The following is a 24,251-nucleotide window of genomic DNA, read 5'->3' on the forward strand; positions in this document are numbered from 1 at the left end:
GGACGAGCACCGACGGCTTAGGCCAGCGTGAGGCTTCTACTCCTGCTGAGGTGTGAGCCGTCGGGAGAGGGCCCTGACTACTGGATCCCTCCAGCTGCCACGTTGTGAAAAACCTGAGCGTGAGCCGGGCGGAAGGGAGTGCTGGCTCGGACCCGGGCGGTCGCGATGGGGACGTAAGAAGTGACCCATTGGATGTGGAGCATGGGAAAGAGGGGCTAACGGTGGCCTCCAGGCTTTTGGCCAGAGCAGCGGGAAGGATGGCGTTTCCATTGGCCGAATATGGGGAAGTTCGGGGCGTGGGCTCCGTAAGGAGTTTGGTGCAGAGCAGCTGAGGCTGGGATGGGAGCCTCCGGCTGCGACCAAAACTTGAGAAGCTTCTCAGATCGGGCCTTCAGCAGAGCCTGAAGCAGGGACCCAAATGCCTGTGGTTAATGGTGGGGGTACGTTCAGCAGGCACCTGTGAGGTCTCCATCACTGAGTCATTGACTGCCCCTCAGTGGGGTGGAGTGGACCTTCGCAGGCAAGTGGCTTGGTCAGCCAAGGGCAGCTCTCTGGAAAAAGGCCTGCGGACCCCTGGCAGGACCGCTGTGGAGAGGCACAGCGAGGGGGCCGGGGGGCAGGGGTGCGGGTCCTGACTCTCGTGAAGGGGCCCTGGGAGGAGCGCCACGCCCCCTGCTGAATCATGGGCACGTGTGAGGCCGGAGGGGGTCACCTAGACTGAACGTGTGTGTTGAGAAGCCAGAGAGAAGGGCCAAGGAGGAGCCCTGGGGCTCTCTGTGAAATGAGAACCCCACCAAAGAGACCGAGAAGAAGCCACCTTTGAGGCTGGAGAGTGGTGTTCTCAGTCTCCTTCATTCAAGCTCATCCCCTCTTTCAATGAGCCGCTTAGTCTAGTTGGGACCCTCTGGGGATGCAGGGTGGATGAGACTGGTGTGGCCTTGGGGAGACGGGAATTTTCTCACAGTGCACGGGAAGGGAAGAAGGGAGAGAGAGTTGGGGGTCTTTAACGTAATGGGGAACAGGGGGAGGTGGAAAATGCAGGTATTTTTGGCTTTCCAGTCCCCTCCCCCTCCCCCCATCTCTCTATCCCCCCCTCCCCCCCCCCCCGCCCCCCCATCTCACTATCCGAAGCTCCGGGAACACAGATGGGCGCTTGTGTTCCTCCTGAGCTAGTCTGCTTCCTCCCTGGGGAGCACCACATTTATGGAAATAGTGTTTTCACGTTTGAAACGTGAGCTGCAAACCTAAGCTACTTCAGGTTTTTTGTTTTTTCACTTTAATTCAACAGTGAAACTGCGGGGAAAAGGGGGCACTTGCGCTGTTACCTGCACCAGAGTCCTCCCGAGAGGTCCCCTCCCAGGGCACTTGAGACCGTGAGCGGCGGCTCTCTCTGGCCGGACTTGGCCTACAGAGCCTGCGCTCCCGGGGACCGCGGGGCCAAGGAGTCAGGGTGATTGGCGGCACGCGGGTCCCCAGCAGCCCCCACCAGGGCCCCCAGCCACGAGGCCGGTCCTCCGCGGGTCCTCCGCCTCGCCTCGCCGCCCCCCACCCCAACCCAACCGGACAGACTTCCTTCCCGTGGAAGCCGGTGGAGAGGACGGTCCTAGGGCAGGACTCCCGGGAGGGATCCAGGCAGTGGACGCCCCGCCCCAGGAGGCCTGGGCCGGCGGAGAGGGCACACCTGGTGGCCGTTGAACTCCCCAGCGAGCCTGGCCGCAGCTGTCCCTCCCAGCGGGCGAGAGCAGCCAAGGACAGCGGCGCCGGACAGGCCGGGCCCGGCGGTGGGATCCCCCTCACCTCTGCGCGCCCTGCACAGCTTCCATCTGGTCCTGCCCCGCTGAGCCGGGCGAGCTCTTGGTGGAGGATGGTGTTGCGCACAGGGTTGAGCGGTGGCGGCGGGAGGGGTCCGCGCTCGCTCCCTGAACTTGGCCCCTCTTTCCGGGGGACCGAAAAGCCCCCGTGCTCCCCCATCCTCGCAAACCCCCTGAGGAAGAAGCCCCGGGAGCAGTTGGTCCACACTGTCCGGTCCACACCGCACGTTGCTCCATCGACCGACCGATCGGATGGATGGATGGATCGCAGGCGGTGGGGCTGAGTAACTCACGTCTTCATTTCAAAGGAAACCAAACCAATGTTAAAGCAAACAGACAAAAAACCAGGAGGAGGCGGGCTGATTCCTCCACACCTACCGTGAAACCCAGTAGGCAGGCTCTACTCAGCGACCTCAACCCAGCACCTCCCTGACAGCGTTTCTTGCAAGAGCCTAGAAGACTCCTGGATTGAGACTTGAGGGGTTCAGCGTGATTGGGCCTGTCTTGTGAAACAACAAACACATCTGGAAGCTTGTGGGAGTTTCCGGGCCCGGCCTTGCTTGTCCTCTGACCCACCTGCACGGGGCCCAGCGGTTGTTCTGGGGAGTCTCCTCTGGCCGGTCCACCCCGGGAGGGGGCCCCCGCCGGGAAGGGTCTAGAGGCCACCCACCCAGGCCCCCGCGAACGTTCAGACTCCACACGAGCAGCGGAGGGCCGAGGGGAGGCTTGTGCGGACTCGGGTTTAAAGGCGCCTGATTGCAGCCCCTCACACACCAACATGCCAAGTTGTTGGTGCCTCTGAGTTTTGAGCCTTTCCAACGGCTGCCACAGGCCTGCTGGGCTCACCCCTGGGATCAGGTACGTTGGCCACGAAGGCCGCCTCAGGAAATGTTGCTTTTCGGAGTTCTCACCAAGGGAGTTTTAAGAGCACAAGCATTTTATTGAGCCCAACTCCGTGGCAAACAGAAAATGATCTGTTAGGTTGTCAGTGGGAAAGGGTTTTTTTATTACGACTGCCGGTGGAGTCAACGGCGGCCGGTTTCTGCCAACATTTGTGGAAATCATGTTTTTAAGTTTTAAATGTGAGCTGTAAACCTAAGCTACTTTAGTTTGGGTGTTTTGGGTCTTTTTTTTTTTTTTTTTAATTCAATACTGAAACTGGGGGGGAAAGGTGGGTTGGTGCCAGAGAAAACATTCTCATTTAATAGTGTTTGCACATGGGACTGCAACGCAGTTTGTAGCGAGGCCCCGAGGAAAACCCACAACTAATCCTTCATCACAGCTGTCTGCACTCTTGATCATCTGCCATCGCCCCGAACAGCGACTTCTTTTTTCTGGTGACTCCAGGCTTGAATGACCTAGTGTGGAGACTTTAGGCTGTATACAAGGGCGGGGGAGAAAGGGAAAGGAGCCTCAAATAAGCCTCAGCCAAAGGTTTTGTGCAGAGGACTTCCTGTGCCCGCAGTCAGGGGCAAGGCGGTTCCCCACCCCATCCCTGTCCTCCTCCTCTTAGCGGCTCCCCGAGAGGGACGACACCGTGAGAGTTCAGCATCGCCTTGACCGACCGGCTCCTGTCCCCGTAAAGAGTCAGGACTGGCTGTGGTTTGTGCCACAGTAGGGCGCCTCTCCCCTGGGGCAGGCTCCCCCAGCCCCTCCGGCTGCCCCCAGACGCCTCCCCCTCCCCCCCAGATATCTGGCTTTGGTGGCTTGTTGAATGAATGAGTTGGCTCGCGACTCTCTTGAGCTGACAGGGTAAGATACTGATGCCCCATTTTATAAGACAAGGATAAGAAGGAAGCAAGCAAGCAATTTGGCCAACAAATACAAATAAGATCAGTTTTAACCTTCCTTTAAGGGGGCACTCAGCAGGCCAAACGAGAAATACTGTTTCTCCCCTCCCCTCCCTCGGCCAGGGGGGTGTGTATCATCTCACTCGTACTTACAGGAAATTAGAACTTGGGGGGCGTCTGGGTGGCTCAGTCGGCTAAGCGTCCGACCTCAGCTCAGGTCACGATCTCGCAGTTCGTGGGTTCGTGCCCCGCGTCGGGCTCTGTGCTGACAGCTCAGAGCCTGGAGCCTGTTTCAGATTCTGTGTCTCCCTCTCTCTCTGACCCTCCCCCGTTCATGCTCTATCTCTCTCTGTCTCAAAAATAAATAAACGTTAAAAAAAATTAAAAAAAAAAAAGAACTTGGAAAGTCATTGAAAACAAAGATTTTTTTTTTTTAATGTTTGGTTTTTTTGAGAGAGCGAGAGAGTGAGTGCAGGGGAGGGGCAGAGAGAAGGAGACAGTGGATCGAAGCAGGCTCTGCGCTATTAGATTGATGCGGGGCTCGAACCCACGGACTGTGAGATCATGACTTGAACGAAAATCAAGAGTCAGATGCTTAACTGACTGAGCCCCCCAGGCACCCCCCCCAGTTTTTTTTTATTAAAAAAATTTTTTAAATCTTTTTCTTTAAAAAAAAGTGTATTTCTTTTGAGAGGAGAGCAAGAGAGAGAGAGAGAGAAAGAGAGAGAATTCTAGGATTCCTCTGGAATCCCAAGCAGGTTCCACACTGTCTACACAGAGCCCAACATGGGGCTCAATCTCACCAACTGTGAGATCATGACCTGAGCTGAAATCAAGAGTCGGTTCCTGAACCCAGAGGCCCCTAGAGAATCTTTTGTGTTTTTTTTTTTAAACCATCATGATGTAACTCAGATATAAAATACATTTAGCAACTGTTTGGGGAAAGTATTTATTTTAAAGATCCCGGAAACTTTGTGTTAATAAACCACCCAACCTCAGTTTTCATGAACATTAAATGTTTACCAGTCCCAAACACGAATCATGACATAAAATTTAGGTACACAATGTTTTAATCATTCCCTTTCTACATGCATTTTTAGATCCTATGACATTAATTTAGATGACAGTAAGTCACTAAAAACGTAAAAACTCATGCGTTGGGTTTGTTTTCATGTAGTTCACATCTACAGAATAATACATTGACATGTATTAATGTATCTGTAATAAATTTATTAATACATTCATATTAACATTCCCCATTTCTGGGTTGATATTCAGTCAGTGTTCTTGGGTTATGACATAATGATAGTTGAATAACACGATCCCAATGTTGAGATGGAGGTTATTTTACATAGTTAAAAATAGAAACGTTATCTTGTAATAGATTAGAAGAGAATCTAATTTATAAATACATACAGTCTCTGGCTTTTATTCTGTGGTGTTTTGCTTTGGCTACACATGCAGAAAGTATTTCGGTCCTATTCTAGATTCTATCTGACATGTAGGTATTCCATTCGGTACCTTCAGGCCTTCATTTTACCCAGTGATGGTGACTAGGGTCTTTGACTTTGCCACATTGCCTCTATAGATACTTATTTTTCCAAAGCATGCACCCAGGTGCATTTTTCCAAAGCAAACAGGTGGCGGGGTGGAAAACATGGTGTGCGAATTTTCCACACGTGCGTGTGCAAAACACCACCACCAATTCTTCCATCGTAAAGGAGATCAGGATTTCATTGCACGTAAAACCCCTCAATTAGGGTCTTAAAATCAACGTAAGGCCTTCGTCACTTTTTTTTTTTTTTTTTTTTTTTTAACCACTGAAAACTATTCCTAAGAAGGTGACTCATACTATAAAAGCATAATGTGTTTCGTCTCTGGGCCAACATATCGGAGACCACTGGCGACGGCGTAGCAGCGGCTTCGAATGCTGCCACAGGTGCGCGTGGCGATGCCACCTTCCGCGCAAGGCAAGCCACGGGCGCTACTCATCTTCTGGGCCTCTGGGCCTTCAGCTGGCTCAAGCTCGCAATTTATAGTCTAAAGCAATGGTTCTCCAACGTGACTGCGCTTTAGGATCGCCTGGGGGGCTCCTTAACTAAACACAGCGAGCTGAGCCCCGCCCCCAGGGTTTCCGCTTGGGAGCTGATACTGCCTGTCTGAGGACCTCGCTCTGAGAGCCTCTGTTGGACACGGTACCTGCCGAACCGTCGTAAGGTGATCTAGACACCATGAGATGGGGTGCTCCATAGCCAGGAGGAGTCCATCCCGGACTCGTGCTGTTTCCATGGAGCTCCCAACTGCCACGACAGAGTACAGAAGACGTCAGCACGGTGAATTTCATATTCCTTTTTAATTCCTCCGCATCCCTGTACTTTGGTATCCTAAGCCCTCGGCCCTCTTAAAAGATTACTTTCCTCCCGTGTCATTCCCTCTTGCTGGAGTTCGGAAAAATGGCGAATTCTAAGAGAGGAAACCAAGAACTGAGCTTTGTTAGTTCAACAAAAAACTCTATGGTATTCTTAGGCACAGACTGGTCAAGAACAACAAGGCCACTGCATCCGAGAGGAAATCGTGCTTACCGGTACAAAGATGACCTTGTTTTCAAAAAAAAACAATGGTCTGTCCTACAGAACGGAGGGGACAGAAGTGGATGGCGTGTCTCATTCATTACTTTTCAACTCCCCTCACCCCCAATGAAACATCAGTCCTGAATTCTCTCCAAATTCAACAAACAGCTAAAAAGAAACCTCAAAGCTTCTAGACTACGCCCCGGTTCCTGGCTCATTTGCCCCCACAATGTCACAACGTTAAAAGGAAGTAGCCTATTATTTTTCTATATCCCACCCCCAACAATTAAATATCTATCTCCTAAATAACACTGTTCTCAAATGTCAGGTTATCACACTTTTTCTAAACATTTCAGGTTGTGGAGTCTTTTTTTTTGTAAAAAAGGGAAAGAAGGCAATAGCATGATGGAGTGGGAGATGACTTTTGACCTCACATGGGAATCAGGGCCCGAGCACAGGTCTGGGATTAGCGCAGCACATTCCGGGGCAGTTGGTTAGGGAGATGTTGATGTGTGTGATGATGCCACCCAGGCCTTCTTGTCCTACCAGGTGCCCCCAGAGACACTTCTTGGCCTGTAGAACAAAGACCCGAGCACAAGAAGGATGAGCCCGGCGCCACCTGTTTCGTGGTCTAGTGGATCATCCGTGTTTATCGGCGAGACGTGGCACGGTTCATTTTCCTCCCAAGTGGCTTCGGGGGAGCCCGCACTGAAGGAGGCTAGACCTTCTCCATCTCAATCTGCTGGTGGTAGTGCTGAGCCTGCCGCTGGCCCACGTTCAGCTTGTACACAGAGCTCTTGTGCTGGCACTTACGGTGGCCCCACACCGCCCCCACGCCCGCCAGGAGCAGCAGCAGACACAGGACGGTGACGATGGTGGCAATGACAGGGCCCCTGCCGAGGCCGGGACACCCATCCCCTACACACGGTTCCACGGTTGGGAGAAGCTCGTCACTTGCACGTGGGCCAGGGCTTTCCTGTCCCAAGAAGTCCTCGGACAGCAGGTAGGGGAAGCTATCCCGGACCTCAGGAGCGATGGTTTCCACTGGAGTCTGGGTGGCTGCCATGACAGTCGAGGGACTGGGATCCGGCCTTTGCTGGGCAGCAGTTGTTGCCGTCTCCGAGGCAGAGCTGGCAAGTTCATAGGGGAGGGTGGCCACGGGAGACTTCTCTGTGGCAAACTTCCGAGGAACAGTTGACTGGTACCTGGGCAAGTCACCATCTCCCTCGCTGGGACTCTCCGTTTCAGACACATTTATCGGTCCGAGAGCCAAAGCTTCCACATCTAGCGTTTGAGACAGAAGAACTGAACCGCGGGTCACGTCCTCACTCGGTGTGAGCGTGGTACCTCCAGGCTTCTTAACTTCGACAGGAGTGGGCTGGTTGGGAACAACTAGAACCCTCTCTTCCGGCCCTACTGACCCACCTCCCTTGTCCCCGTCCTCCTCTTCTGCCCCCGTCTTCCTCCAAGCCCCGTCGGTCACAGGGTAGCCATCTAACCAGGACTCATCGCTGCTGCTCACCATCGGGTCCCCTGTCTTGCCGTCAGTCCTGCCCACAAACGTCCCTGAGTGCCCATCCGTGCTGCTATCGGCCGTCTTGGCGTCAGGTTCGCCTGGAGCCGGTGTGATGCTACCATGGTTGTCCCTAGCCAGAAACTGCTTTTTGGTGTCATCATCCGTCCCCTTTTCCCCCTCAGGCTTGTGGAAGGGCTCCGCGGGAAGCCAGAACAAGTACTTGCGGCTCAGTCGGGATCCCGGCAGGTCTGTGGGGACGCTGCTCCCAACGACGGACAAGCCTGTAGTTGGCACAGAGGCCGCATCCTGGGCTATGTTGTCTTTCCCCACAGAAACGGAGACCAGACGGTCCTGCCGTGGAGCCTCCTCAGAGGCCTCTCCTGGACCTCTGTCCTCTTCTGCCTCCGTCCGGGAGTTCTCCATGAGCTCTCTGAGTGACACAGATCTGTCATCAGGGAAATTATCTTCATAGTCAATATGTGCCTCAGCATCATCTGGAAAGGAGAAGGAAAAACTCCATCAGGTCCTGGAGCTGGTGGTGTAGAACCCAAGGACTAGAGAGTATAAGGCCTGGGACAGATGGAATAACACTGTCCTCCACAGATGCCAAGCCTTCCCAGATGACAAACCCAAAGAATCTACATGCAAACTGTTACAATTAATATACGGGTTATCAAGGACACAGGGTCCATAGTCAGTGGAACATATCAATTGTATTTCTGTATACCAGCAATGTACAGAAACAAACATTTTAAAAGACACCATTTGCCATAGCACTAAAAAGAATCCAACACCTAGGAATAAGGCTAACAAAAGATGTGTGAGGTTTGTACAAGGAATGGTACAAAATACCACTGAGCAACATTAAAGAAGACCTGAATAAATGGATATACCATGATCATGCAACAGAAGGCTCAAGACTGATAAGCTGTCAACTCTGTCCAAATTGAGCGACATAGATTTGATACAACCCTAATGAAAATCTCAGACTCGGACAAGCTGATGCTGAAATTTCTGGAAATGCAGAGAACCAAGAAGATTCCTTGAAATGTGCAAAATTTCAAGATTTACTATTAAACTGAAATACTTTGTAAGACTCTGGTATTGGCACAAGGACAGATAATTGGGTTATATTAACTTTAGGGACTTCTGTTTATCAAAAGCTACCATGAAGACAGTTAAAAAGAAAGCCACAGACTTGAAGATATTTGCAACACATATCATCTCCAAAAGATTCACGTCCAGAATTGATAAAGAACGCCTACAAATCAATACTAAGTAGGCAGACAAACCATAGAGAAGTTGGCAAGATACTTGAGTTGGTATATCACAAAAAAGACATCTGTCTAAGTAGTCATTAAGCATGTGTAAAGATGGTCAACCTCATTAGTAACAGAGAAATGCTAATTACAGCCATAAAAATATGCCATTACATAGCACCAGAATGGCTAAAATTAAGCAGACGGACAGTATCTAGTGTTAACTGATGATATCTAGTGTTTGGGCCCCAACAGACATGCACATGAATGCTCATAATAACCAAAACCTGGAAATAATCCAAATGTCCATTCACGGCAGAACCGATGTAAATCACTGCATATCTGTACGAGGAAAATCTGTACATCAATGAAATGAACAAGCCATTGCTTCTGACAAGGACACAGATGAATCTCACAGCCAGCATGTTGCGCAAAAGAAGCCAGACACAAAAGAATACACTCTGTGTGATCCTACTTGCATAAAGGTCAAAAATAAGCAAAGCTAATCTATGGTGTTAAAAGTCAGGTTGGTAGATAGAAGCAGTAATTACTGAGTCTGGGGACAGCAGGGCTTTGCGGATACGGCAACCCACTTCTTGACCTGTGTGATAGCTAGTTTCTTTATTTTCTGAAAATTAATTGATCTGTTCCCTTAGGATTTGTATGTATGTTATGTTTACATAAAAATGTATCTTTTAAAACGCGGACTTGCTCTTTGTAAGACTTCTTGAGATTACGCTGTGAAATACTCTAAATGAGCTGAGTAAGAATGAACAAAGGGCCCCACAGTTAGGAGAGCAGAATGTAGGGACAGCAGGTCAAGAAGGCTCAAGAAGCCGTGTCCTCAGAAGAGGGCAGCCCATGGGGCTTTCCCCATTCACAATGGTTTTTGAAAGTCAAGTCCTACTGGAAGCCATACTTCATTATTACAACAGAAAGGCTCCCTATGACGTTGGGATATAGTAAGACATAGATGTTTAGTTCCTAGCATGAGCTCCTAAAAGCCTTGGGATTTCCGAGCAATAGGAGTGAGAGGGACATTTTTTGTTATTCATAACACAGTCCTCTTGGCCATACCTGAATTTATGCTAATGAGGTGACCCCTAGATGGCTTCCAGATGCGGCTGGTTGCCAGAGGAACCAACCAAGTGATTAGAGGGTTGGCACTCTCGGCCCCGGCCTCTGACCTCTGAGGAGGGGGAAGGGGACTAAAAGATGGAGTTAATCACTAACGGCCATGATTGAATCAATCATGCCTAAGTAATGAACCCTCCATAAAACCCCTGAACTACCGGGTTCGAAGAGCTTCTAGGTTGGTGACTGCATCCAATGTGCTGGGAGGGTAGCTCCCCCTGACTTCACGGGGACAGGAGCTCCTGTGCCTGGGATCCTCCCAGACCTTGCCCTGTATACCTCTACATCTGGTTGTTCATCTGTATTCTTTATAATATCCTCTTATAATAAATCGGTAAATGTAAGTAAAGTGCTTCCCTGAGTTCTGTGAGCCCTTCTAGCAAATTACTGAGCTTGAGGAGACAGTTGTGAGAATCCCCAATTTACAGCCGGTTGGTCAGAAGTACAAGAGGCCCAGGACTTAGGCTTGGCGTCTCAAGTGGAGGCAGCCTTGCGGGACTGAGCCCTTCACTACCGAGTAGCTGACGTCAGCACTGAATTAAATTGTATGACACCCAGCTGGTGTCAGAATTCCACGGTCTTGAGACCTGCCGGGTTGAGTTGCAAACCTTTTGTACGCGCAAATTCTCATCCGTCCTGCCAAATAAACACTAGGTTTTGCACTGAAGTACCATTTTTGCCTTAAAAACAGAACAAAACGAAAAAAAACCTACTGTGACAAAACATTTCTCTAAAATCTACCCAAACCAGCTGGACATTTAAGACGCCCATGACTTAAATCTTTGACCTTAAGATAATGCAGTTATATCGCGTGAACGTGTGTGCACCGACTGGCTGAGGGAGGGAGATCACGAAAATGGCCACACCGCTCTTTCCCGCCCCGAGTCCTTTTGCAATGTGATTGTGGAGCTCCTGCTTCCAGAAGTGGTGACTCTCTTTCCAGCTCTCGAATTGGGACTGGCCTGTCACTTGCTTTGACCCACAGAAAACAGTGAAAGCCTTGCATGCTCACTCTCTTCCCACCCGCCCCCCCCCCCCCCCCCCCCCGCCCCCGTCTTTCTCTGAAGCTTGTCAGCTGCCATGTGAACAAGCCCAGGGAGCCTACTGAGGGATGAGAGGCCATGTGGGGGAGAGATGACCGGCACCAGCTGAGGCCATCCTACTACACCAGTCAACCCGGGGGGCTGGCCACATCCCCCCGAGTGAGCCTAGCCAAGACCAGAAGAATGAGCCAGCTAAGCCCAGCCCAAACTGTTTACACAGGAAATCGCCACCAGGTAAATGAGTGTTGACTAAGCCATTATGTTTTGGGGGGTGGTTCATTATGCAGAAAAAACTGACACACTGGCCACGAGCTGCTCGAGGGCAGGGTCCCAGGCACTGTGTCAGCAGAGCAGAACAGCGCCCCGCCCATTAGAGGTATTCTTATGGGTATTCTTGAACGAGTGGACCCATGGCACTGGGAGAAACAGGAAGGAAAATCTACTCGGATCCCAAGATCCTCCTGATCTTTGCCTCATCACTGCTCAGAGCGGAGATCTAGTTCCAAGAACACAGTGCTGAAACCCAAGGGGACTGTGGGCTCATTTCCGATTTATGAGGAATGCATTACACATAACGATGGTTTCTTCTATCAGCTCTGAAAGGTGCCATCATTGGAACACTACTTGAATACACTGACATCCACATGGGAGGGCAACACACACACACACACACACACACACACACACACACACCCTTCACACGCAGGTGAGCAAATGAGCCCACAGCCAGGCCCATGAGAACATCTCTTCTCTTCCCAGCCTTTCCTTGGTGCCCCCGCCCTATAATGTAAAAGGGGACCCTAACAGAACTCCCTCCCCGCTGCCGGTAGACTCACGTTGACACAGGGAGGTAACCCCTCTCCACAAAATTTAGTCTTCGCGCAAAGAAACTTGGCATTTCACACATCCGACAGGTCATTTCTGCCTCAACTCGGCTGCATCCAACTTGTTTTTTATTAAAAAAAAAAATAGGATGTATTTTATGGCATTGCAGACAGAATTAGCATGTTTGCAAAACAATACCCATATGCCAGTTGTCTCCCAGAGGTGCTGCCGTTGAGGATAAATATGGCTGTGTTCTCAGAACACAGCCCCCTTTCACGATGGGGAAAGGCAGGAAGCAGGTCTCTCCAAGACCATTTTTCCTCCAGAAGCTTTGCCCCACCTGAAATCGCAGACTATTACCTCGCGCGCAATCTTAAGTGGAAGGCCTCTCACCACACGTTATTTTACCAAGGAGCGTTTCTTTGTTGCCTCACTGCAGCCCTGAGATGCCAACCCGCAGAGAGCCCACACGTGGTCCTGTTTCCTTCCGTGGAACTCCTGTCGGTGCTGGTTAAATTCTGACCCTGTGTTTTCTCTCAGCTCATCGACCAGAGCTCACTGACCGTTGGGTGCAACTTGGCCAACGGGACCCACGTTTGCAGAGCGGTGTCACAGTGGAAGCTGGCCGGGGGCCGGCGTGAGGGCGGCCAGCAGCACAGGGGTCTCTCTCGTGGTCCAGACGGCCATCGCCCTACAACCCAGAGGACGCCGACTCATGTGGCCTCGGGCAAACTGAACTCGGCCCAAATAGGCGACAGCTAAAAAGAAGTGTGAGTGAGGGAGACTCAGAACCTTCCAGAACTTCAGAGTATCTATCTGTGGCCTTGACGAGTCCCCGTAACCTCTGCTCTGGCTTCCTCCCTTCTTTTCTCCCCCAACCCCGATTCCGTCGCCCTCAGCTGCAGTCTGGGGTGCTTCTTTGTCCTCGCCCCTTCTGACGGCTCTCCCTCCGTTCAACCTTCTCTTCCTTCTACCTTACCCCTCACACTCCAAACGGCTAAATATGTCGCCGGGGCATAAGCAAACATTTCCTTATCCTTAGAGTGGATTACATGCCACACTTGACAACATCCAAGTGGTCCAGCTGAACCCACATCACGCATTTTCTCTACCCTACACCTTCAACATGAGTACACACACACACACACACACACACACACACACACAAACTAGGCTTGCTGAATATGAATTTTTTCTAATGAGGAAAAAACACGAAACACCAAGAAAAAGTTCTTACAAACAACCACCATGCACGGAAAGGGACATTATATTCTGCAGCAAACTTCAAAAACCAGTTACCGGAGGAGAAACGGAAAATTCTGGAGAAGAGTCAAGAAGGGAGCATGATTCCACTCCCAAGCCACCCTCACCCTTCACAACCGTACCGAGGAGTCAACGAATCCCAGACAGAAGCAAAGTGGGTGGAAACAGACCAGTAACCTGCAGGGCGGGTGGTTCTGGAATCCAAAACACCAGCACCTGCCTTGTGCAGGTGAAGCAGAGCTTCACATGGGACACGTAACCTTTCTGGAAAGAAAGCAGAGCCCAGATACTTTAAAGCAAACAGATAAAGTAAAATTACACCCCCTTCTAGCTACCATTCCCTCTTCAGATGAAAGGAAGATGCACGTAAAAGGCAAAAAACCTAACTTAGAAGAAAGAATTCACAGAATAGAACAAATTCCTAGCAACAGCCTCACACTACAGAACTTAAGAAGAAAGTGGGCACGGGAGCACCTGGGTGGCTCCGTCGGTCAAGCTCTTGGTTTTGGCTCCGGTCATGATCAGAGCGGTTTTGTGAGTTCGAGCCCCGAGTCCAATCCCCTGATTGGGATTCTTTCTCTCTCCCTCTCTCTCTGCCCCTCCCCTGCTCACACTGTCTCTGTCTCTCTCAAAAATAAATAAATAAGCTCAAAAAAAAAAAAAAAAAGGAAGAAGAAAGTGGGTGCAATTAAACGAAAGTTCCAAGGGGAGGTGATAACAGGATGTTATATGAAAAGAGTGATTTTAAACTTCAGGAATCAAATTGAGAACCAATGTAACACAGAACGAAAAAACAGAAACTTCAAGGAACAGAATACCCTGAGAAATTTTACAAAGCTGAGAAAAATAACAGGAAGATACGTACTCAAGAGTCAATGCAAACCACAGGCAGAAAAAACGCATAGACCATTACGGGAAGCACACCAATTAAAACTGCTAAAAACCGAGGCGAAAATAATTTAACAGCAACAAGTGAAAGGAGACACATAACCTTCAAAAGAGCAACCATATGACTGAGAGCGACTTTTCCAAAAAAAAAAAAAAAAGTGAAAGCCAGAAGACACTGTGATACCTCAAAAAAATTTTATTTATTTTATTTATTTTGAGAGAGAAAGCATGTGCAGGGGAGGGGCAGAGAGAGAGGTGGAGAGAGAGAGAATCCAAGCAGGCCCTTGCTGCCAGCACAGAGCCCAACGCAGGGCTCAAACTCATGGACCGTGAGATCAGAACCTGAGCGGAAACCAAGAGTTGCACTCTTAACCGACTGAGACACCCAGGTGCCCCGACCCTGCGATACCTTTAAAGTGTCAGAAGAAAGTTAGAACTGCCAACCTGGACTTCTTACTTTGTGAAAATATCCTCGCGGAAAGCCTCTGCACTGAAAGCCCCATGATGTAGGCAGGAAAGAACACTGAAGCAGGTGAATATGAGGTGGGGGACGAATCTAAGTGAATACTGACTGCATAAAACGAGTACACACACACACACACACACACACACACACACACACACAATTATTATTTGAAACGTGTGGCAACTGCATAGAAATTGGGAGGAGGTAATTGGAGTCAAAATATTTGAAGGTATTTAAATTGTTCAGGAAATGGTATCACCCTTTGATAAGTCAAGAATTTGTGAGTAACCACCAAAAAAAAGAGTAAATGTGTTAGAGGAGCTCCTGGCTGGCTCACTCTGTAGAGCATGCAACTCTGACCTCAGGGTTGTGAGTTCAAGCCCCACGCTGGGGGTAGAGATTACTTAAAAAATTAAATTAAAAAAAAAAAGAGAATGTGTTAGAATGTAATAGATGGAGTGAATATAATAATTTTTAAAATGCTTAATCCTTCCAAAAGAACACAGGAAAGCAGAGGATAAAGAACAAAAAAACAGCTAGAACACAGAGAAAACAAATAGAGACAGTAATTTTAAACCCAAATTATTGATGTTTAAATGTAAACGGATTAATGCTCCAATTGGTTGTCTGATGCTTATAAGAGACATACTTTAAATATAACTTTACGGGAAAAAATTTTAAAAATAAATATAACTGTGCAGGAAAGTTGAAAGTAAAAAAAAAGAATGAAAAAAAATTACACATAGAAAGACTAACCGGCAAAGAAGACTTTAAGCCAAAAAACAATACTAGAGAGAAGGAGGCTCATTTCGTAAAGAGAGATGTTTCAATGTACCAGGAAGACATTAATTTTTAAATCTGTGCGTACTTAACGGAAACTCAAAGCATATGAGTCTAAAATAAGTGAACAAGGTGAGCTTGGGCGGGTTAGTCGGTTAAGCATCCGACTCTTGATTTTGGCTCAGGGCCAGTTCTCACGGTTCGTAAGTTCCAGCCCTGTGTCAGGCTCCGTACTGACGGTGCAGAGCGCACTTGGGATTCTCTCTCTCTCTCTCTCTCTCTCTGCCCCTCTCCTGCTCGAGTACTCTCTCTCTCAAAATAAATAAATGCACTTCAAAATATGTGAACTAAAAAAAGAAATCCGTAATCCATGATCATAGAGAGAGGTTTTAAATATCTCTATCAGTAACAATTAGAGTAAGCAGACAAAAAGCTAAGAATACATATCTGAAAAACATGCTTGTCTAATAAATTTGGCCTATTTGACATATACAGATCATATCTAAAAACTGTAGAATACACATTCTTTTCAGATACACAGAATACTTTGACAAAATTGATCATAAATGAAATGTCAACTGACTTGAAAGGATTAAGTCATATATATGTTCTCTAGCCATAGTGAAATTAGACAAAAGATTACTAGAAAATTCCCATATGTATGGAAATTAAGCAAAATATTTCCAAATAAATCATGGGTTAAAGGATAAATTACAATAGATATTAGAAAATATTCTAACTGAATAATGAAAAATGACATGTCAAATCTTGTAGGAAGCAGCAAACACTGGGCTAACTGGAGAAGTGATAGCTTTAAATACCTATTTTAGAAAAGAAGAAAGGCTGAAAATCACATTGATCTCAGAAGCCTAGGAAAGGAAGAGTAAGTTAAACACAAAGAAAATAAAGGAAGGAGATTTTTTAAAAAGCAGAAATTAATAAAATAAAAACCAAACATACGATAAAGGGTCAATGTAGCCAAAAGTTAGTTCTTGGAAAAAAACTGCTGATTAATAGCTCAAAACATCGAAGTCCCTAGCAAGAGTACTTAAGAAACTCTTAGAAAGAACACAAATTAAAGCATCAGGAATAGGGGCACCTGAGTGGCTCAGTCAGTTGAGCGTCTGATTTTGGCTCAGGTCATGATCTTTCGGTTCATGGGTTTGAGCCCCATGTCAGGCTCTGTGCTGACAGCTCAGAGCCTGGAGCCTGCTTCGGATTCTGTGTCTCCCTCTCCCAGTCCCGTTCTCTTTCTCTCTCAAAAATAAGTAAACATTAAAAATTTTTTTTTTAATATCAGGAATAAAAAAAAGCATCACCATAGATCTTTCAGATACTAGAAAAGACAGTAACAAGATTATGATAAATTTATGCCCCCAAAATAAAAAAAATATTTTTAAAAAAATTTTAACTTTTTAAAAAGTTTTTCCTTCCTTCGTTCCTCCCTCCCTCTTTTTTTCTTTCCTTCTTTCTTTCTCTCCTTCTTTCTTGTAATCTCTTTTTTTTAAATAAATGCTTATTTTTGAGACAGAGAGAGACAGAGCATGAACAGGGGAGGGGCAGAGAGAGAGGGAGACACAGAATCTGAAACAGGCTCCAGGCTCTGAGCTGTCAGCACAGAGCCCGACGCGGGGCTCAAACTCATGGACCGTGAGATCATGACCTGAGCCGAAGTCGGACGCTTAACCGACCAAGCCACCCAGGCGTCCCTCTTTCTTGTAATCTACACCTAACATGGGGCTCTAACTCATGACTCCAAGATCAAGAGTTGCATGTTCCTCCAACTGAGCCAACCAGTCTCTCCCAAAACAAAAAATCCTGATGAAATAGACAAAATCCTGGAAGAAGCTCACCAAAAGTGCCACGAGAAGAGGGAGAAAAATTTTATATGCCATTAACTATTAATGCAATTGAATCTCACTACACAGAAAACTTGGCACAGCCGGCTTTGTCAATGAATTCTATCAAATATTTATAAAGGAGGCTAATTCCAATCTTACACAAACTCTTCCAGAGGACAGAAAAAGAGGAAATACTTCCCGACTGATTTTATACATCTGGTGTAACCTTGGGAACAAAACCTGGCAAGGACATGACGAGAAAGTAGTATTGCAGACCATTCTCACTAAACATAGATGCAAAAATCATAAACACAATGTTGACACATGGAAACCTGGAGGCGTTATATTAAAAGGACAGCACATCACACCACGTTACGTTTAATCCCAGGAATTCATGATTGGTTTATTTGAAAAAAGGAGTTTCAGAAAAGCAACTGACGGAAGTCAATAGGATAAAAACCCCTAGGATTTAGGAATGTAAGGAAACTTCCTTAACCCGATTTTTAAAATATATAAAAACTGAGGAAAAAAGGAAAAGATTACCATCACATGCTAAAACACAGATGAACTTTGAGGACATTGTGCTAAGTGAAATAAGCCTGTCACAAAAAGACAAATACTATCCAATTCCACTTATATGAGGTACCTAGAGTAGTCAAATTCACAGAAACGGAAAGTAAAATGGTGATTTCCAGGGGCTGGGGGGAGGTGGGAGAAGGTAGTTGTTATTCAGTGGGTATAGAATTTTGGTTTTGCAAGAGAAAAATGTTCTGGAGACCTGTTTGACAACGATGTGAATATATTTATGGCTAAGATGGTGAATTTTGTGTTCTGTGTTTCCCACCATAATTTTTCTATTTTTTATTATTTTAAAAAATGTTTATTTATTTATTTTTGAGAGACAGAGAGAGCACAAGCAGGGCCGGGGCAGAGAGAGAGGGAGACACAGAATCCGAAGCAGCCTCCAGGTTCTGAGGTGTCAGCATGGAGCCTGACAAGGGGCTTGAACTCATAAACTTTGAGATCATAACCTGAGCTGAAGTCAGACACTTAACTAACTGAGCCACCCAGGCGTCCCTCCATCACAGTTTTTTTTTTTAAAGGAAAGGATTAATAATATACCCTACATTAAAATTCTATTCATCAAAGATACTATGAAGAAAGTGAAAAGCTAACTTACCTAGTAGAAGACATTTGCAACATATATAATATACCTCGAAAGTTCGGGTATCAGAATCCTATAGAGAACTCCTACACATCAATATGAAATAAATGGACAACCCAGTAGAAAAATGAGTGACAGAAATGGATAGGCACTTCAGAAATGAGATATTCAAATGGCCAATAAACATATGATAAGGCGCTCAACACCATTAACAATAGGGGGAATTAAAATTAAGTGACAGTACGACCTACACATCGGAATGCTAACAATTAAGAAGACGGACAATACCAACTATTGGTAAGGATCTGGGGCTCCCGGAGTTCTCACACCTGAGACAACAAAAACGTTCATCTACAGTAGAATGGAATATTCCACAACAAAGAAAAAGAACGAACTGTAGCTTCAACGAACAACACAGATGTGCCTCCCAGGCACATGTTGGACAAAAGAAGCCATACACAAGAGGGCATCCTTTATGCTTCCACAGAAATAAAGTTTAAACAGGGAAAACATAGTTCCTGGTCATGGAAGTCTTAGGAAGGCAATGACTGGAAGGTGACGTTGGGAGCAATTCAACAATGTTACACATCGTTAATGTACAACTACAGTAGGCATTCATTCTTCTTAGGATGTTTGTACTTTGAAGAGATTTCAAGCAAATACTGTGTGACCTTATGCATGTGTCACTTACATTAAGCTGTAAACCAGCTGCTGCTGACATTCCAATTAAGAATTCACAGTCCAGGGCCACCTGGGTGGCTCAGTCAGTTGAGTGTCCGACTTCAGCTCAGGTCACGATCTCATACTCCGTGAGTTCGAGCCCCGCATCGGGCTCTGTGCTGACAGCTCGGAGCCTGGAGCCCGCTTCGGATTCTGTGTCTCCCCCTCTCTCCGCCCCTCCCCTGCTCATGCTCTGTCTCTCTCTGTCTCAAAAATAAATAGGAACATTACAAAAAAATTAGAAAAAGAAAAAGAATTCACAGTCCAGGGGCGGACAATTAGCATTCTCATCGGGACACTCGCCCTCTAGATGTGTGCCTACTACAAGTACGTCTATTATCTGTGCCTTGCCCAAAGCCACGGCAATGCTAATTAGTGTCCTGAATATCTGAAATGGCCACTGGTAAAATTAGTGGCCTCGTAACGACCACGATACGTATTAGAAATGGGCTCTCATTGGCAAGGTGAGAGGTATTTATGAATGGGGATTGGCTAAGGATATCTTGGAGACACTTCTCATCCTTATGGACGCTGGGTAGCTCCAATGCATACCTTGCTGGTGCTTGAGACTTAAACCCCAAACGGTCTCATTTGGGAATCACGGTTACGCATGGAAACTATGGGAGCAGTCTCGGTCTGTGCGCTGGGCACACCTCCCTGGTCTCACTGCACAGCAGGTCCGGCCGGCCCCTCCCAGCCTGGGGCCTCTGAGAACAAGGAACTTTGCCTTTGCGTACCCTGCACACAGCGTGGTGCTTGCACTCCATAAACATTTGTTGAATAAACAAATGAGTGGGTTAAGAGGTGAATTCGTGAGCGGTAGAAACCCTTTTGATGAAGCTCGATTCAGCCCAGAAGTCCGTCGAATGGCATTATCTGATTCGTGATGGCAGCAAAGAATAGTAAAGGACCTCTTAGTTCCAGTACTGGGCATGATCGACGGCTGCTAAATTCCCTCTCCCGTATAACCCACCCCACGAGCTTAAATATGCCATGAAGTCAAAAGGCACCCGGAGTGTGGGCAGTACATGAGTCGTGTTTTCTTCCCCCGCCCCTCGTCCTGCAGGCAACAGTGGCCTAATGTATAATGGTAGAGCTGAGGGTTTGGGAAAGGCCAGTCCACTGTGGCCGTGAGCGGGCCTCCCCTGGCCTGGGCCCTTATGGTCAGTGTGAGCAGTGTGTGTGTGTGAAGGGTCCGCTTCCAGAGCCCCTGAGCCTAGAGCATCCCTGGGCAGCAGCCTGGGGCCTTGAACCAAGTGCTCCCTGTCTCCCTAGGTTCTCAGGTCAAGGTCCCGGCTCAGAAACACGTTTTCACCACGTCACCGTTCTCCCGAACCTCAAGTGAAGACAAGGGCACTGACCGTTTACCAAGAGGCTACCCCTGGGAAAGTATCCCAAGCCTGCTTTTCTCCTCATGAGTAAGAGTAAAGTTTGTTATTCATTGCATTTCAACCAAAAATTCGGTTCTGCCTTTAAGCTGGGAAAGTCCAGTGCCGTGCCTGTTGAGCGGCTCGTTCGCTCACGTCCCCTCTGCTTTCCTGTGTCTACACTCTCCTCAATCATCAAGGATGCAGCCATCCTCCTTGCCCTCTCCCCTCTCCCACGCTCCCCCTCAAACCTGTGCTAATACAACCTGGGCTCCCCTGAGTGGACCAGAAAGTCCAGAAAATGTAAACTTCACCGGAAAAAGCCAGATCATTCCCCGGGTGTTTACATTTCACTGTTGCTTTAGGAAACTGGAAGATCCAGAGAACCCAGGAGTAGAAGGAGAAGGCTTGCTTGTGTCCTGCCTGCATCTACCCTGAAGTGCAGGGGGTCACGGCCCAGAACCCGGAGGCTCCCCCCGGGCCTGCTGCTCTCCACCTCTTTTCAAGTCGTTGCATTTCCAGAAGCCCACACATTCCTTCTTTTTTTCTCTCATCTTGGCTACACGGTCGTTAAAAATAGTAATTCCGAAAAAGACAACCAGACAAGCCAGAAATAACCACTGGTTCAATGAACTTCTGAACAAATATGGCAATATTGACAAGGAAATTCTAAATTCAGTTGCAGACTCCTGCTTTATTCTAGGAAGGAAGTGAAATCCAAAAAACGGAGACAAACAGAAACTGGAGTTAGTCTAAGAAAACAAAAGGAAGGCTTTCGAAAGGCGATAAAAGAGCCAAGGAACATGGCGGGAGAAGAGCCAGCGCGCAGGGCCCGGTGCCACCCTGTTTCTCTCGCTCCCTGAGCTTCAGAGGCCTGTGGAGGAAGCCCAAAGACCAGACAGGTGTTGGAAGGAGACCTGCCTGCTTTCACATCCTGGCTCTGCTGCTTTCTGGCTGCGTGACACAGAAGAGTCGCTGACCTTTTGCGTGCCTCAGTTTTCCCATCTGTTAATTGGCGCTAACCACTTCTACCCTCAGATTTCTGCGGATTCAGTGACATAAGATGTGTAAGACTCCTCTCACGGAAACGTTCGCTGTCGTGGGTGGTCGTGGTGCCATGGGTGTAGAAACCCGTGACAAGTCAGAGGCTTTCGTAGCTCGGGTGGGCACAGTTTGTTGGATGCCAGTTGGACCTCAACCGAGTTGCTGGGAAAAAAGGAGCAAAAACAAAAAAGACAAAAAAGACAGAGACGGCCCAGAGCGAGCGTTGGGTTTTATGAGTGCTACGTGGGGAATGTCTTGTTTCCACAGCTGTGGCCGGCCAGGGAAGGGAAGGAGAGAAGCTATTTGTTGTTGGACTCAGAGGAGGTGGGGCGGGTGGGGTGAGGTCAAAATGGGTGTCACTCACTTTCCTGATATTCCAGACCACAAAGCGTAAACATATCCCAAGGAGCTTGGGGTGGAAAGTCTTTTTTTTTTTTTTTTTTTTTTTAATTTTTTTTAATGTTTATTTATTTTTGAGAGAGAGGGAGAGACAGAGCGTGAACAGGGAAGGAGCAGAGAGAGAGGGAGACATAGAATCCGAAGCAGGCTCCAGGCTCTGAGCTGTCAGCGCAGAGCCCGACGTGGGGCTCGAACCCACAAGCCGTGAGATCATGACCTGAGCCGACATCAGACGCTCAACCGACTGAGCCACCCAGGCGCCCCTAAGAGTGGAAAGTCTTAAAGGATTTTCTGAGCCTGTCTTAACACTTGGTGATGCCTTTTGTCCGGGCAAGTTTCAAAGGGCCAACAAGGGGCAACTGACAGAGGGAGAGTCTCCGAGTCTTTCACTTCCGGGTCATCTGCCCTATGCTACTTTGCAGTAGCTGTCCTCTCCCACCCCGACCACAAAGATGGGATAAACGGCCTGGCCTGGAGCCCAGGGTGGAGGCCACAGGACCCCTGCGTGCTAAAGTCAGGAGAGAACGGAGGTGTTGAAGGCAATGTGAGGCCAGGACAGCGAGTAGGGGAGGGGCAGCATGCCAAGGGAAAGACACAAGTGAGACTGTGTGGGCACCATCACTGGGCTCGTGTGGCCGGGGGTGGCCTCTTGGGGGGCTGGGAGGCCCGACGGTTTTCAGAATACAGACGACCAGAGACAAAACACAGCCTTGAAGGTGACTGTGAACTTGGCATCAGAAGATGCCCAAGGAAAAGCAACCCCAGCGTGGAAGCCTGCTGCATACACACTCAGGGGCCAAAGCCTCAGGATTTCTCAGTAATTAGGGCCACAGCCGGTTAGACACTGAGGACATCAGAGAGGTATGACAGGTATTTCCTGCTGCCCAGCTGGGAACAGGAACCAAGAAGATGTGTGGCTTTGGACAGGAGAACGGGAAGCTGAATGGCCAGATCCAGACCTGGCCTCTAGGAACCAAAGCTAGACAGACACCGGCTCACAGAAGGAAAGGCGGCAGTTAAGTCAGCCCTCGCCCATGTAAGTTCACGGTCAAGGACAAAGTCACGGTGCGTAAGCGAGAGACCTCACTGCCGCCACTGAGGCTCGATCTTACCTGCAGTGAATGCACAACCCAGGCAGCAGGCGAGCGAGGCACGTCCTGCACCCCCGCCCGGGTGTAAACGCCCCTGTGGGTTCATCCTTTCTCATGGTGACACAAGCTTTTCCAGCCAGTCCCCACCCTGTTAACGGATTTCAAGCAAAACCAAAACCACTGCTGCTCTCCAGAACTGATGGCTTAATAAACAGCTACGTTCTCCACTGCAGTCGTGGGGGCTGTTGATGTCCCCAACCACGTCCCCTTTCCCAGGCCGGTGCACCCATCCCCCGGCTGCTGTGAGCGCTGGCAGCTAATGGTTCACAGACAGGCCCTTCTCTGGACAACTGCCCTCGGGGGAACGAGAACCGGCCTCGGTGCCCCCCACACAGCACGTCACCCAGCCCAGCAGCCAATGCCGGGTGGATACAGAGGAACTCGGAGCTGGCCTCCTCGCTTCCAGTGGGACCGACCCTGTGGCACAGTTCGTGAGGTCAGGCAAAGGGAGAGGGCTGCCGGGGTCACATCGATCAGCCCCTCACGTCTCCTGCCTCCCTGCCCACTTTCCTCCGTTGATAAATCACACGCATCTGCACAGGCTCTATGTGTAGACAATGTGACCCAAGACATCCCGCCAGTTTTCAGGTGTCTATACAAGGCCAGCTGTGAATGGAATAGCCTTCCCACTAGCCTTGACCTCCTAAGCCTCCAGAATGTCAGACAGCAAACTCGTCAGAGCCCCAGGCTGTTTTAAGTGCGACCTCCGCTCTCCAGAACCCGAGACACCTGCTGGCAAAGACTAGCTTCTCACAAGGAACGGACAGTTGTAAGTCCCAGGATGCCTCTGGTTACTCGGTGGAATAGGGGCTAGAGTCAATAACATACAAGGAAGCGGGCAGGGAGCCAGAGTCATGCGCAAAGCCCCTCAGATCCCGTAAGTGAGGGGGCCTGAGTGCTCTCTTGGATCAGCATGAAGGTGAAGGGGAAAGAACATTCCGTGAGATTCCATTCATCTCGCAGGTCCTGCTCTAAGTGGTGCAGCGGCAGGAACCCCATGCGGGTGTCCGTGTTTTCCTATGAGCGAATTAAGACGCGGGGAAGTCAAGAAAACAGTTCAGTCTCCCCTTCTCTTCCGAGCTTTTCCAGCCTCATTTACACAGACTGAAGTTTCTCCCGCCTTAAAATGACAAAGTGAGCACGCAAACGAAATAAACCCTCACAGTCTCTCTGGTCCCCCGATCCTCCCCCGGCCCTGCCCTGTGTCTCTGCCTCGTTC

At 48.6% G+C, this 24,251-nt stretch overlaps 1 protein-coding gene across 1 annotated transcript in view; it reads right to left on the minus strand.

The window, feature by feature from the left end:
• Window positions 1-6,533: 6,533 nt before the first annotated feature.
• SUSD5 (sushi domain containing 5) overlaps window positions 6,534-24,251 on the minus strand; it is a 49,376-nt gene continuing 31,658 nt past the window's right edge. Inside the window, exon 5 of the mRNA XM_042903393.1 lies at window positions 6,534-8,181. Coding sequence (XP_042759327.1) covers window positions 6,890-8,181 — 1,292 coding nt within the window. The 3' untranslated portion in view covers window positions 6,534-6,889. The remainder of the gene's footprint in view (window positions 8,182-24,251) is intronic.

This window comes from Panthera leo, chromosome C2 (assembly GCF_018350215.1).
Source record: "Panthera leo isolate Ple1 chromosome C2, P.leo_Ple1_pat1.1, whole genome shotgun sequence".
Classification (NCBI taxonomy): domain Eukaryota; kingdom Metazoa; phylum Chordata; class Mammalia; order Carnivora; family Felidae; genus Panthera; species Panthera leo.